At 43.1% G+C, this 12,576-nt stretch overlaps 2 protein-coding genes across 4 annotated transcripts in view; both read right to left on the bottom strand.

Moving 5' to 3' along the window:
• Positions 1-1,115, bottom strand: part of cyth1a (cytohesin 1a) — a 121,768-nt gene extending 120,653 nt beyond the window's left edge. Inside the window, exon 1 of the mRNA XM_055898578.1 lies at positions 975-1,115. Within this exon, the coding sequence (XP_055754553.1) occupies positions 975-993 (19 nt within the window). The 5' untranslated portion in view covers positions 994-1,115. The remainder of the gene's footprint in view (positions 1-974) is intronic.
• A 1,970-nt stretch (positions 1,116-3,085) lies between these two features.
• usp36 (ubiquitin specific peptidase 36) overlaps positions 3,086-12,576 on the bottom strand; it is a 48,436-nt gene continuing 38,945 nt past the window's right edge. For 2 of the 3 annotated variants that reach the window (XM_055898573.1, XM_055898575.1), the window contains exons 15-20: positions 11,308-11,438; positions 10,277-10,978; positions 8,743-8,933; positions 7,899-8,090; positions 7,592-7,707; positions 3,086-7,243 (exon numbers count right to left, since the gene is read on the bottom strand). In XM_055898573.1, coding sequence (XP_055754548.1) covers positions 7,112-7,243; positions 7,592-7,707; positions 7,899-8,090; positions 8,743-8,933; positions 10,277-10,978; positions 11,308-11,438 — 1,464 coding nt within the window. In that variant the 3' untranslated portion in view covers positions 3,086-7,111. The remainder of the gene's footprint in view (positions 7,244-7,591; positions 7,708-7,898; positions 8,091-8,742; positions 8,934-10,276; positions 10,979-11,307; positions 11,439-12,576) is intronic. The other variant, XM_055898574.1, reaches the window with a different exon arrangement.

Below are 12,576 nucleotides of genomic sequence, written 5' to 3'. Positions count from 1 at the left end.
ACAAACTCCAAGTGGACTGTCATGTGCCTTTTACTGACGAGTGGCTTCCGTCTGGCCACTCTATCATAAAGGCCTGTTGGTGGAGTGCTGCAGAAATGGTTGTGCTTCTGGAAGATTCTCCCATCTCTACACAGGAACTCTTATCAGAGTGACCATCCGGTTCTTGGTCACCTCCCTGACCAAGGCCCTTCTCCCCTTATTGCTCAGTTTGGCCGGGTAGCCAGCTCAAGGAAGTCTTGGTGGTTCCAAACTTCTTCCATTTAAGAATGATGGAGGCCACTGTGTTCATGGGGACCTTCAATGCTGCAGGCATTTTTTGGTACCCTTTCCCACATCTGTGCCTCGACACAATCCTGTCTAGGAGCTCTACGGACAATTCCATGGCTTGGTTCATGCTCTGACATGCAACTGTGGGACTTTATATGGACAGGTGTCCAATCAATTGAATTTACCACAGGTACAAAACTTAAGCATATTTATTCGTATTAATTCAGTTTTTCTATAAAAACATAATGCTTTTATATAAAAAATTTAAAAAAGGATTCCGTGGGAGTCCCATTGAAATCAAAGGAGCCCTGCTTTGAGTGCCTATATAGATACAAATCTATATGGTTCCCCGTGGAAAATTACCCATATTCATCCTTGGCGCAAAGCTTCACCACCATGATGTTCAATAATTCAGCATGCATGTCTTTTTATAGCCCATGCAAATTCAGACCGGACTACCTGAGCTATTCATCAGGTAGCCTAAACCTAAACAACTTCCGCCAATCTTGAACTTGACACATCGGAAAAGGATGTAGCGTGACATGAATCTAGTCGACTTGTCACGCGCAGATCATGGCTTTTGGTAAGCCTAGAAGCGAACGCTTTAAACCTAACACTGAATTAACGGTCATGTTTACTGTAGACAGGTGTTTACACGCGTGAGTCTGCGTTATCTATATGAAGTGACGGAAAGATAAACAACCTACCATAATTCTCCCCATCCATACTGATGCAGGCTTCAGTTTCTTGAGCTCCCTCTGCTGCAACCGATATCTCCAATACGTCCGCCCACGCTTGTCCGGTTGTCAGTCTGCCTGGATGTATCCCTCCCTAAAGTCCCCAACAGATTCGAACGGTTTTCCCCCCTATTTCTTCTATTCCTGCTGAAAGTAAATCGGTTGTAAGTTGTGTACAGTAGCTCGGTATGCAGGCAGAGCTTGGAGAACATCAATCCATCCAAACAGAGAAACCGCACGATCATGGCCCCTCCTTTCAGAGGTGATGTCACGCACTATAACTTAATTTGTCAGATACTATGCCATTTCACTCATTTAGATAATTACTGTTGTGAAGAACTAGCACCTTTGGCTCAGAAATAAATGTTTCGTTGCACCTGCATGATGTCGGTGCCATGCATTATTTAGTGAAATCCCATGTTAATATTCATACTTTTATGACACTGTAAAATGACAGTCCATTCGGAAGTATTCAGACCACTCGACTTTTTCCACATTTTGTTGTTACAGCCTTATTCCAAAATTGATTAAATGCCCCCCCCCCCCAAAATCTACACACAATACCCCATAATGACAAAGCAAAAACAAGAATGTCAACATTTTTGTTAATTTATAAGTTGGGGGAAAAAAAGGAAATATCACATTTACGTAAGTATTCAAACCCTTTACTCAGTACTTTGTTGAAGCACCTTTGGTAGCGAGTACAGCCTAGATTCTTCTTGGGTATGACACTACAAGCTTGGCACACCTGTATTTGGGGAGTTACTCCCATTCTTCTCTGCATAACCTCTCAAACTGGGCCAGGTTAGATGGGGAGCATTGCTGCACAGCTATTTTCAGGCCTTTCCAAAGATGTTCGATCAGGTTCAAATCCGGGCTCTGGTGGGTCACTCAAGGACATTGAGACTTGTCCTGAAGCCACTCCTGCATTGTCTTGGCTGTGTGCTTACGGCTGTTGTCCTGTTGGAAGGTGAACCGTTGCCCCGTTGGAAGGTGAACCGTTGCCCCAGTCTGAGGTCCTGAGTCCCACCTGAGTGGTTTTCATCAATGATCTCTCTGTACTCCATTCATCTTTGCCTCAATCCTGACTAGTCTCCCAGTCCCTGAAAAACATCGCCACAACATGCTTCACTGTAGGGATGGTATTAGCCAGGTGATGAGCGGTGCCTAGTTTCCTCCAGATGCAACACTTGGCATTCAGGCCAAAGAGTTCATTCTTGGTTTCATCAGAGCAGAGAATCTGGTTTCTCATGGTCTGAGATGCCTTTAGGTGCCTTTCCTTTTACTGAGAAGTGGCTTCCGTCTGGCTACTCTACCATAACGGCCTGATTGATGGAGTGCTGCAGAGATGGGTGTCCTTCTGGAAGGTTCTTCCAACTCCACAGAGGAACTCTGGATCTCTGTCAGTGACTATCGGGTTCTTGGTCACCTCCCTGACCAAGGCCCTTCTCCCCCAATAGATAGAGTCTTGGTGGTTCCAAACTTCTTCAATTTAAGAATGAATGATTCCACTGTGCTCTTAGGGAGCTGCAATGCTGCAGAAATGTTTTGGTACACTTCCCCAGGTCTGTGCCTCGACACAATCCTGTCTCAGAGCTCTACGGACAATTCCTTTGACATCATGGCTTGGTTTTTGCTCTAACATGCACTGTCATCTTTCGGACCTTATATAGACAGGTATGTGCCGTTCCAAATCATGTCCAATAAATTGAATTTACCACAGGTGGACTACAATCAAGTTGTAGAAACATGAAGGATGATCAATGGAAACAGGATGCACCAGAGTTAAATGTTAAGTCTCATAGCAAAGGGTGTGAATAACTTTATTTTTTATAAACATACCTTATCAAAAATGTCTAAAAACCTGTGTGTAGATTGAGGGAAATTAATTTAATCAATTTTACAATAAGGCTGTAACGTAACAAATTGTGGAAAAAGTGAAGGGGTCTGAATACTTTCCAAATGCGCTGTAGGAGGCCATATAACAATTCAAAAGCAGTCTGAGATTCAATTCAGGCTTTTGGTGGTTAGTAGAATATATTCATATTTTCTACTAACAAAGAAGCAAGACCAGACCCCTATTTTCACAAAGTCATAACTTTATTGCACCTGTATAGCTAATTACATTATCCATTTTGGTAAGAGTCACTTTTCATTATGAAATGTCTCTCCTTGGTCTGAAAAGGCGGTGCAAGATATAGAACCATCAATGCAAATATGACGTGGATCAGTCACACCAGAATAATGTCCCCGTGTCAGTTCCCTTGAGAATCGAACATGTCCTAAAGCTAATTTCACAGTCAACATTAAACACATTCAATGGAACTGGTGATGAAACCGCTCTCATACTGTATGACACTACAGTAACAAGAAACTGCTCTCATACTGTATGACACTACAGCAACAAGAAACTGCTCTCATACTGTATGACACTACAGTAACAAGGTGTCATCGTATGAAACTCGCACATATGAACATCCATCTGCAAAAAATTATTTCAAGTTTCACAATCCCCCACCAACCCAAATACAGATTACCTGTATATTTTATAGTACATTAAAGATTTGTGAAACGTTTCTTTAAATTACTTATCAATTAACTATACTGTTAAAGCTGACATCTCTAGAATGAAAGTCAATGGGTGGATAGAACTACACTAGCCTCGTACGAATCATCCTGATCTCACAAGCTTGCATTCTGTTTCCGTGTAGACGATCAGATCAGGATGGTTTGTACGAGGCTAGGTCTACGCAGGGATGACGGGGAAAGCATGGGAAACACCAGGTGGACTGTACAATCTTCTACACTGGCAAAGCGCTTTTGTTTAAGGACTATCATTCATGATCTATTTATCAAATCGGTGCCCAGATAAAGTGGAAGATCCCATGTTTTCCCCCTCCCAAATCTACTGGTAGAAAACAGCCTCCTCAGGATAAACATGGTGGTGGGGTGTAATAAAATGTGGACTTGGCTAGAAGGTTGGTTGTACATGAGGGTTGTAAGGTTGGGGGATGTTCCAGATGACCAGTTAGTTGGACTGTCTGTGGGTGATTTGCATAGAGAGAGTACAGATTGAGACGATCATGTACTAATAGCATATACATCAACGTCAAACTAACAAGGCCTGGGGCAACGCATGTCATCTAGCCTTGCCCCAGATGTCTGTGCTGCATTTACAATGGCCCTAGGTGTTGGCCAAACCACACAAACAGATCTGGGACCAGCCTACATGTAACTCTTTATCTGGGATAGAACACAAAGAAAGAACTGTTGGTTCATATTGAGTCCCAAAATTCATTCAGAAAACACATGATGCACAACAAAGCTGAATTCCACTGGTGATGGAGCATTACTAAACGATGGTCACCAACCCAACTTTTAGTTACAGACCAGGGACTTGACATTTTGGGAATAACGAGCAGAAGAGATGAGCAATTAGCTCCACTCATGACCTACTGTAGATGTCTAGGGTTGAAAAAGTTCCCAATACAACCCACCCACCCAGAATCACACTCATTCTCTTTTGCAAAACAGAATGGTACGATTTACCAGAAAGAGAGCAAATGGATTAGAAAGCAGATGAAACAATGATATGTCTAATACATTAAAAAGGTGGATTATGTGGTGTTACAAACAGGCAAAGCCTTTACATTATCGTTACAGTCCCCAACTTGACCTAGGGGTAGAGACATCCGCCTACGAACTTTGCAATTAGCTGATGTAGGGGCAATTCATATTCCAGCATCACTAGGTGTTAATCGACCATGACATTTTTCTATTCTGACACATCTACCAAATGACATCATCTTCAGAAGCGTCAAATTCAATTCCCCCAGGAAAACAAACCATTAGGGATGCAGAACTGAATATTCTGATACAGGAAACTTCAAATACCACCATCATGCATACAATAATCAACAAGATTCAACTAAAGATGGAGGCCTTTTGTCTGCTTGGGACAGGCATGTGACTGTTTCCCCCTCCAAATTCATGCTTGTAAAATAAGAGTACAATCAGAATATGTAAATGTGTCAGCAGCAGCCACAGTGGGTCAGTTTCATCAAGTCATGTAGAACATACCACGGAGGCATGTAGAACATACCACGAAGGCATGTAGAACATACCACGAAGGCATGTAGAACATACCACGAAGGCATGTAGAACATACCACGAAGGCATGTAGAACATACCAAGGCGGCATGTAGAACATACCAAGGCGGCATGTAGAACATACCAAGAAGGCATGTAGAACATACCAAGAAGGCATGTAGAACATACCAAGAAGGCATGTAGAACATACCAAGAAGGCATGTAGAACATACCAAGAAGGCATGTAGAACATACCAAGAAGGCATGTAGAACATACCAAGAAGGCATGTAGAACATACCAAGAAGGCATGTAGAACATACCAAGAAGGCATGTAGAACATACCAAGAAGGCATGTAGAACATACCAAGAAGGCATGTAGAACATACCAAGAAGGCATGTAGAACATACCAAGAAGGCATGTAGAACATACCAAGAAGGCATGTAGAACATACCAAGAAGGCATGTAGAACATACCAAGAAGGCATGTAGAACATACCAAGAAGGCATGTAGAACATACCAAGAAGGCATGTAGAACATACCAAGAAGGCATGTAGAACATACCAAGAAGGCATGTAGAACATACCAAGAAGGCATGTAGAACATACCAAGAAGGCATGTAGAACATACCAAGAAGGCATGTAGAACATACCAAGAAGGCATTGTGGCAAAGAAATCACACAGAATTAGAAAACATAAAAGCATCAATCATTCAGACTAAGAGAGAGAGGATGGGATTAAACAAATCAGTTATGATGGTTTCACCATCTGCGGTCCTGTTCATGTTTCGGATCTTTTAAAGGTGACTTGGTGATTGTGCTGATGGTGATAAGCGCGAGATGGTCACCACACGTCTTCACATACAGAATAGGCCATATGAGTCAGGAGAACAGTATTCAGAGCATTCACCTCTATTGGCCCACTGTCCTGCAGATGGCCCAGTCTGCAACAGTACAACGGTTGGAACCAGTGGTGTAGTAGAGGGTAAACGCACGTAAATTACATTTACGTATGTTTTTGTATTTTACCCACCGTTTGAGGAAAAATGCATTGAACGTATAGGGAGTGTTGCTTTACTCAGCAAGAACGGCGATCAACGTTTGCCAACCCAATTTTTTTTATACACTAAATCACTGGTTGCAACATTTTAGAATGTTCAGAGAAATAGATTGTGTAGAACAGAATGATTTTTTATAGGAAGTCATTTCAGCTCTATACATTACTATAATTCAAAGTTCTGAACGTTTCGCCCACCTGAACACAACCCAAGTGTCTCCCTCATAGGTTTCAATACATTTAGCTGATGGGTAAGGGTTATCTAGCATACATTATACAAAATCTCTCACCTCATCCTTTCACACAGATAAATGCTCTATGGTGCATGCCACATCCTTTGATACCGGCTAGAAAATCCCAGAACCGTCCCCTAGAGTAGCCCAACCATGTAAAATGTCCAAATATGAGAATTCCTGACATGACTTGTTCTGAATTCATAACATAGTGTCATGTTATTACCACAGATGGAAGCTCAGCAGCATCACAGTACGGTAAATCCATCATATTCCATGAGCAGCTTGAGCACCATTGACGGAACAATATTTTCATATCCATCTGAGACAACGGTGTAGAAGCAATGGTCAACTCATTGTTGCTGAACCCTGGCTGACGATGGTAACATCACAGCCCGTGTTGGTCAGCTCACCAGACTCGGTCATCAAAGGAAGACTTGCGGTAAGTTCTACAGTGAAGAGACCAACACAGATCAAAGATGGTCATTATCTCTCCGAAAGGTGTGTTCTGTCAACTGGCCATGGTCTCTCGTATTGCAATCAGGGTATGAACCGCCAAACAATCAAAAAAGAGTAACATTGTTACAGTGGCGTCACGTGACGTCACTTCAGTTCAGTTGTACTGTATGTGGCCAAACATCCATTCTGGTTGGCTCTCAGTGACGGTATCCAAACATCCATTCTGGTTGGCTCTCAGTGACGGTATCCAAACATCCATTCTGGTTGGCTCTCAGTGACGGTATCCAAAGCCGGTCTTCTTAGCGCCGGGTGTGACCGACCACATGCTCCGCCGGTCCTGGATCTTCTGGAAGATATTGCCGCTCCTCCTCTTCTCTCGCTTATACTTTTTCATTTTCTTCACCTGTTCATACACACATAAGAAATGTTAAGACCAGAGGTAACAGAGGTAACATGTTCCAGAACCAGTTAGCGGTGCATTCCAAGGCATGGTTGTAGGAACAGAAGGAGCCCTTCACCCAGGCTTTGGATGCAGAGCTAACTGGTGCATTCAAATTCCACTAGGACCCTAGTGGAAGGCCAGCAGAGCCAGGATGTTGCTAAATATCCGGGATAAAAATTGAAACAGCACCCTAGGTAAGTCAAAAACAAGCTACAACTAAAGTATCCCTTTAACATAATGTCTTCTGTTGAAACAATCACTATGTGAAAACAGCTTTCCACAGGCTTGTGTCTGTGGGTGCCCTCTCACCTTTCCACTGTCAAAGTCCTCGTCCCACTCGTCAATCACCGTGTCGGTTCTGGCATCGCGGGTGTCGTCAATGGCATCCCTACTGATGGCGGATGCCTCTCCCTCCCAGCTGAGGACTGGACACACCCACCCCCCTCAGTCATTACAGCGCTACGCACAACAGCGGTATAAGCTGCTACTGCCATTAGTCTCCCAGAGAGACTTAGCTAGCTACATAAATAACTTTGCGACAACTTTTTACTACAATTTCTTGACTCCGCTGGAGGTTAAGTGCAACCTTGAGAATGTCTTATGTTCTAGATCTCACCTTGGGTTCCATAGGCTTTGTCCAAAGAGTTCTTCAGGAGCTCCTCAACCACTCCACCACTCCTCTTGCCATCCCAGACCATGGTGGCTGGGCGGGGGACATCCCCAGGCCCACCCTCTGCTGCTTCTGCAGCGGGGGCCTTGGAGCGCTTGTAGCCATCCTTAACCTGGCTGTCCCACACGATCACTCCAGCTATGGTGGTGGGGGAGGAGTAGAGTGAGGTGAAACATTCACAACCAGGGACAACTAAAACCAGATATAAAGTAGCTAGTGAAGATAATGGACCTGTAGTTTTATATAATATCATCTTTGAGAACTAACAAGCACCAAAACAAAAGCTCGACAGTAAGGAAGAAATAAAAATTCCCCAAACAATTAATTTAGCAGCATTGTGCATTATGTTTGAGCAAATGAACAGCAGTAACCATGACAAAACGCATGGAATCACAGTAAACTTCTTTAAAAGGAAAACTGTAAAACTGTAGAATTGTAGGAAACCGGCGGACTGCTTTTTCCAGCTACAAAGCCAGGAGGGTGGGGCCGCCCGCGCTCATTGCCACGCCCATTTTTTAATCAAGAAAAAAACTTAACATTTGCAGATGCAACAAAAAGAGCCAAAATAAAACAAAAATGTGAGCCCTGGAAAAAGTAATAATGTACACATCATTTACATAATGCAAAACAAGGAGAGAGCCTAATCAAGAGATATTGCCCACAGGAGTTCAAGTCCTGAAACGATAGAGTATGAGTTTAGAAAAGTTTTGCCAAATAGGTCATGCTAAAAATGTGTAAGACTGGACTGTTGGCTTCAGTCAATGCAGCAGTGTGTGGTGTGGGGGTCTACCGGTGCTCTCCACGGTGCCCTTCTTAGGAAGGGCCTCCGCTGCTTCAGTGTCGCTCCTCTGGTCGTCGAAGCAACAACGTCTGCTTTCCTCCCACTGTTTCACCTCTTCTTTTAGCCTGCGCTTTTTTAACTTCTTTGGCGCAGTAGAATCCCCAGCGCCGTTTTCAACAACCGTGTCCTTCATCCCAGAACTACGGTACAAAAAAACATATTTCTATTTTTAAAGTGTCAATGTGCAAAGAAACTGGACATTTGGTTGTATTTTCACCTATATCTCCCATGTAAGATTCCATATTGGTCAGGGTAGGTTTGACCCAGTGATACATGCTATATGTTGCTTCCAATACATTTAGCTAATATCTTGCATCACAGCCTTAAGATATATATATATAAGTACCAGTCCAAAAGTTTGAACACATACTCACTTCAGGGATTTTCTTTATTTCCACATCGTAAAATAGTGAATACATTAAAACTATGAAATAACAAATATGGAATCATGTAGTAACCCCCCCAAAAAGGTGTTAAATCTTTTTTTGGGCGGATTTGACATTCTTCAAAGTAGCCACCCGTTGCCTTGATGACAGCTTTGCATACGCTTGGCATTCTCTCAACCAGCTTTATGAGGTAGTCACCTGGAATATATTTCAATTAACAGGTGTGCCTTGTTAAAAGTTACATTTGTGGAATATCTTTCCTCAATGAGTTTGAGCCAATCAGTTTTGTTGTGACATGGTAAGGGTGGCATACAGAAGATAGCCCTATTTGGTAAAAGACCAAGTCCATATTTTGGCAAGAACAGCTCAAATAAGCAAAGAGAAACAGTCCATCATTACTTTAAGACATGAAGGTCAGTCAATCAGGAACATTTCAAGAACTTTTACAGTTTCTTAAAGTGCAGTCGCAAAAACCACTATGATGAAACTGGCTCTCATGAGGACCGCCACAGGAAAGGAAGACCCAGAGTTACCGCTGCTGCAGAGGATAAGTTAATTTGAGTTACCAGTCTCAGAAATTGCAGCCCAAATAAATTCTTTAGAGTTCAAGTAACAGACACATCCCAACATCAACTGTTCAGAGACCGTGAATCAGGTCTTCATGGTCAAATTGCTCCAAAGAAACCACTGCTAAAGGACACCAATAATAAGAAGAGACTTGCTTAGGCCAGGAAACACAGCAATGGATGGCTAATTTGAAGAACCACAAATATATTTAGATTTGTTAAAAAAAACATTGGGTTACTACATGATTCCATATGTATTATTTCATAGAGTACATGTCTTCACTAGTATGTCTTCACTATTATTCTACAATGTAGAAAATAGTAAAAATCAAGAAAAACCCTTGAATGAGTAGGTGTGTCCAAACTTTTGACTGGTACTGTAAGTATTATTTACTTTTTGATGCGTTGGACCTTTTAACTGAAATGTTTACTGCTGCAGGTCTAAAGCTACATGACCAAACAGACAAATACTAGTACTTTGTAATGCATCTACGTTTTCTAGCTGGAATATCACAATAACATCTCAGTGACCTTTCTGAAACAGAACGTGTTGATGTCGCTTCCTCCGGTCCCTCCTCCAATCTCCTTTTCTTCTTCCTCCTCCTCCTCTTCATCATGGTCACAGTGTCCATACTCTGCTCTCCTTGTTTCGCGTCACACTGGAGAACCACTGAAACCAACTGGAGCTTACTCTCAGGCTGGGGATGGGGCTGCTTTGGTTGTTCCAGGGCTCTTTTGTCAGGGGGGCTGAGTCGCCATGATCCCCCCTGACACCAGTCCTCCTCTTGGGCCGGCGGCGAAGCCTCCAGATGAGACTGAACCCTTTCCCTGTGGTTCTCGGCTGTATCTCCATCCTCTTTCTCCCTCTTCCTCTTCTTTCTCCTTTTCCTCCTCTTCCTCTCACTGGCAGGTTCGATCAGTTCGGGCTCAGCGGGGATGTCTGGGATGACGTAGGCCAGTGCTGGCTCTCGCTCTCCGCCTTCCATCTCAGAGTGACGCCGTTTCTTCTTTTTCTTCTTTAAGGAGGTGGCGGAACTGCTTGGGCCAGGCGCTGACAGACTGGGGGTCTTAGTAGGTTTAGGGCTCTTTGGAAGGTGGGTCTGAAGCCCATTGGTTTTTGGAGAGAGGGTGGAGTTTGATTTCTGGGGACTCTGATGCTTAGATGGGATGCCTGAGTGGACATGGTGGGCTGTGGGTGGAGATTGCAGTTTGGGTGAATGGAATGGACCAACCCTGAGAGGGGAACGAGAAGAAAATGTTCAAGAACAAAATAGGAGAAATTCAAACCAACCAGCAAAATATTGTATACAATGTATAGTCTTATGTATTGCTTCAAAAGTTCACCAATGGGACAGTAAACCAGTGTGAACTGGGTGATGTTCAGTAGAGCATACCGTAACAAACTGCTTTGAAAGGGAAACAGAATGCAGTGTCTCTAAATTGGACAAACTCAGATAGTACCACCCTGTTTTACTCGGTTTCAAATAGTTCTCCTGTTTTGTGCCTAACTGGACACAATGCTGTGTGCGGTCTGTTGAGGGGGGACGTGGTGCGGTTCGTACCTGTGACTGTGAGTGGGTGAGGTGGAGGTGAGGTTGTTAAGTTGAGCAGGATGCGTGCGGTCACTGGACGGATGGCGTGGCAGGTGGGGGTGTTGAGCCTCAGTGCTGCTCGGACTCCGGCTGCGACTGGCCTGCAGTTATCGACAAAAATAAAAACTTGGTGGTCTAAAAGAAAATTGCCATGAACGTGACAAAAAAGGAGGGATGATAAAATAAGGAGGAAGGAATCATTGTAAAGACGGATGGAAGAACAAATTAACAAGGGAGAGAGAAAAACAGGAGAGGATGGTATGGCAGAGAAGAGTTAGAAATGGTTAGAAGAAAATAATTGGAACTGAAACAAAAAGAGACAAAACATTGTAAAAAGAGGCGACTACTAATACAGGGCTGTCTAACCCTTCCTGGAGATACTGTCCTGTAGGTTCTCACTCCAGCTTTTCAATTCAACCCCAGTTGTTACTAACCTGATTCAGCTTATCAACAAGCTAATTATTACAATCAGGTGTGCTAGATTAGGGTTGAGTGAAACCTACAGGACTGTAAATCTCCAAGAACAAGGTTGGAGAGACCTGTACTGGAGTATGTGGTTAGTAAGACAAGAGAAAAAGAACACAGACGTGTACTAGTCTTGCATAGGGCTGGGCGGTATACCATATACACACCGGTATTGATGCACGGAGCGGTTTGAGCTTTTACTTTACCTTCTATAACCATGTCCATGTTTTGTTTGTTAAAATGTGGTACTCAACTCCAGCACGTAAAATGTCAGTTTTTATAGTTTACTCCTTTCGCTACTTGAGCTTAATACTAAAATACTAATGGTGCCGGAAGAGATGGCTGCCATTTTACGGGCTCCAAACCAATTTGCGTTATTTTTAACTTATTTTGGACATAATGTTTCTGCCACCGTCTCGTATTGCCGAAAAGAGCTTCTGGATATCAGAACAGTGATTACTCACCTCGTACTGGACAAAGTTTTTTTTCTTTAACTAGGCGGACGCAAAGGATTTACTTCAGACACCCAACAAGGCCCAAATCTACATCATTCGCATGAAGAAGAGAGATATAGGGGTCGTAGGTCGGGGTGCCTTGTAAGAATCCGACGAGTGTGTAACCCCGCCCCTACCATCAGTTTTATTTTCCAACGTGCAATCATTGGATAATAAACTAGACTATCCTATCAACGGGAGATTAAACTGGAATATCTTATGTTTCACTGAGATGTGGATGAACGGCGAAATGGTAACAAATCAAATTGTATTAGTCACA

The sequence above is a fragment of the Salvelinus fontinalis genome, chromosome 34, assembly GCF_029448725.1.
Source record: "Salvelinus fontinalis isolate EN_2023a chromosome 34, ASM2944872v1, whole genome shotgun sequence".
Lineage (NCBI taxonomy): Eukaryota > Metazoa > Chordata > Actinopteri > Salmoniformes > Salmonidae > Salvelinus > Salvelinus fontinalis.
The sequence above is the reverse complement of the archived record's forward strand: the minus strand, read 5'-3'. Positions and strand labels throughout refer to the sequence as shown.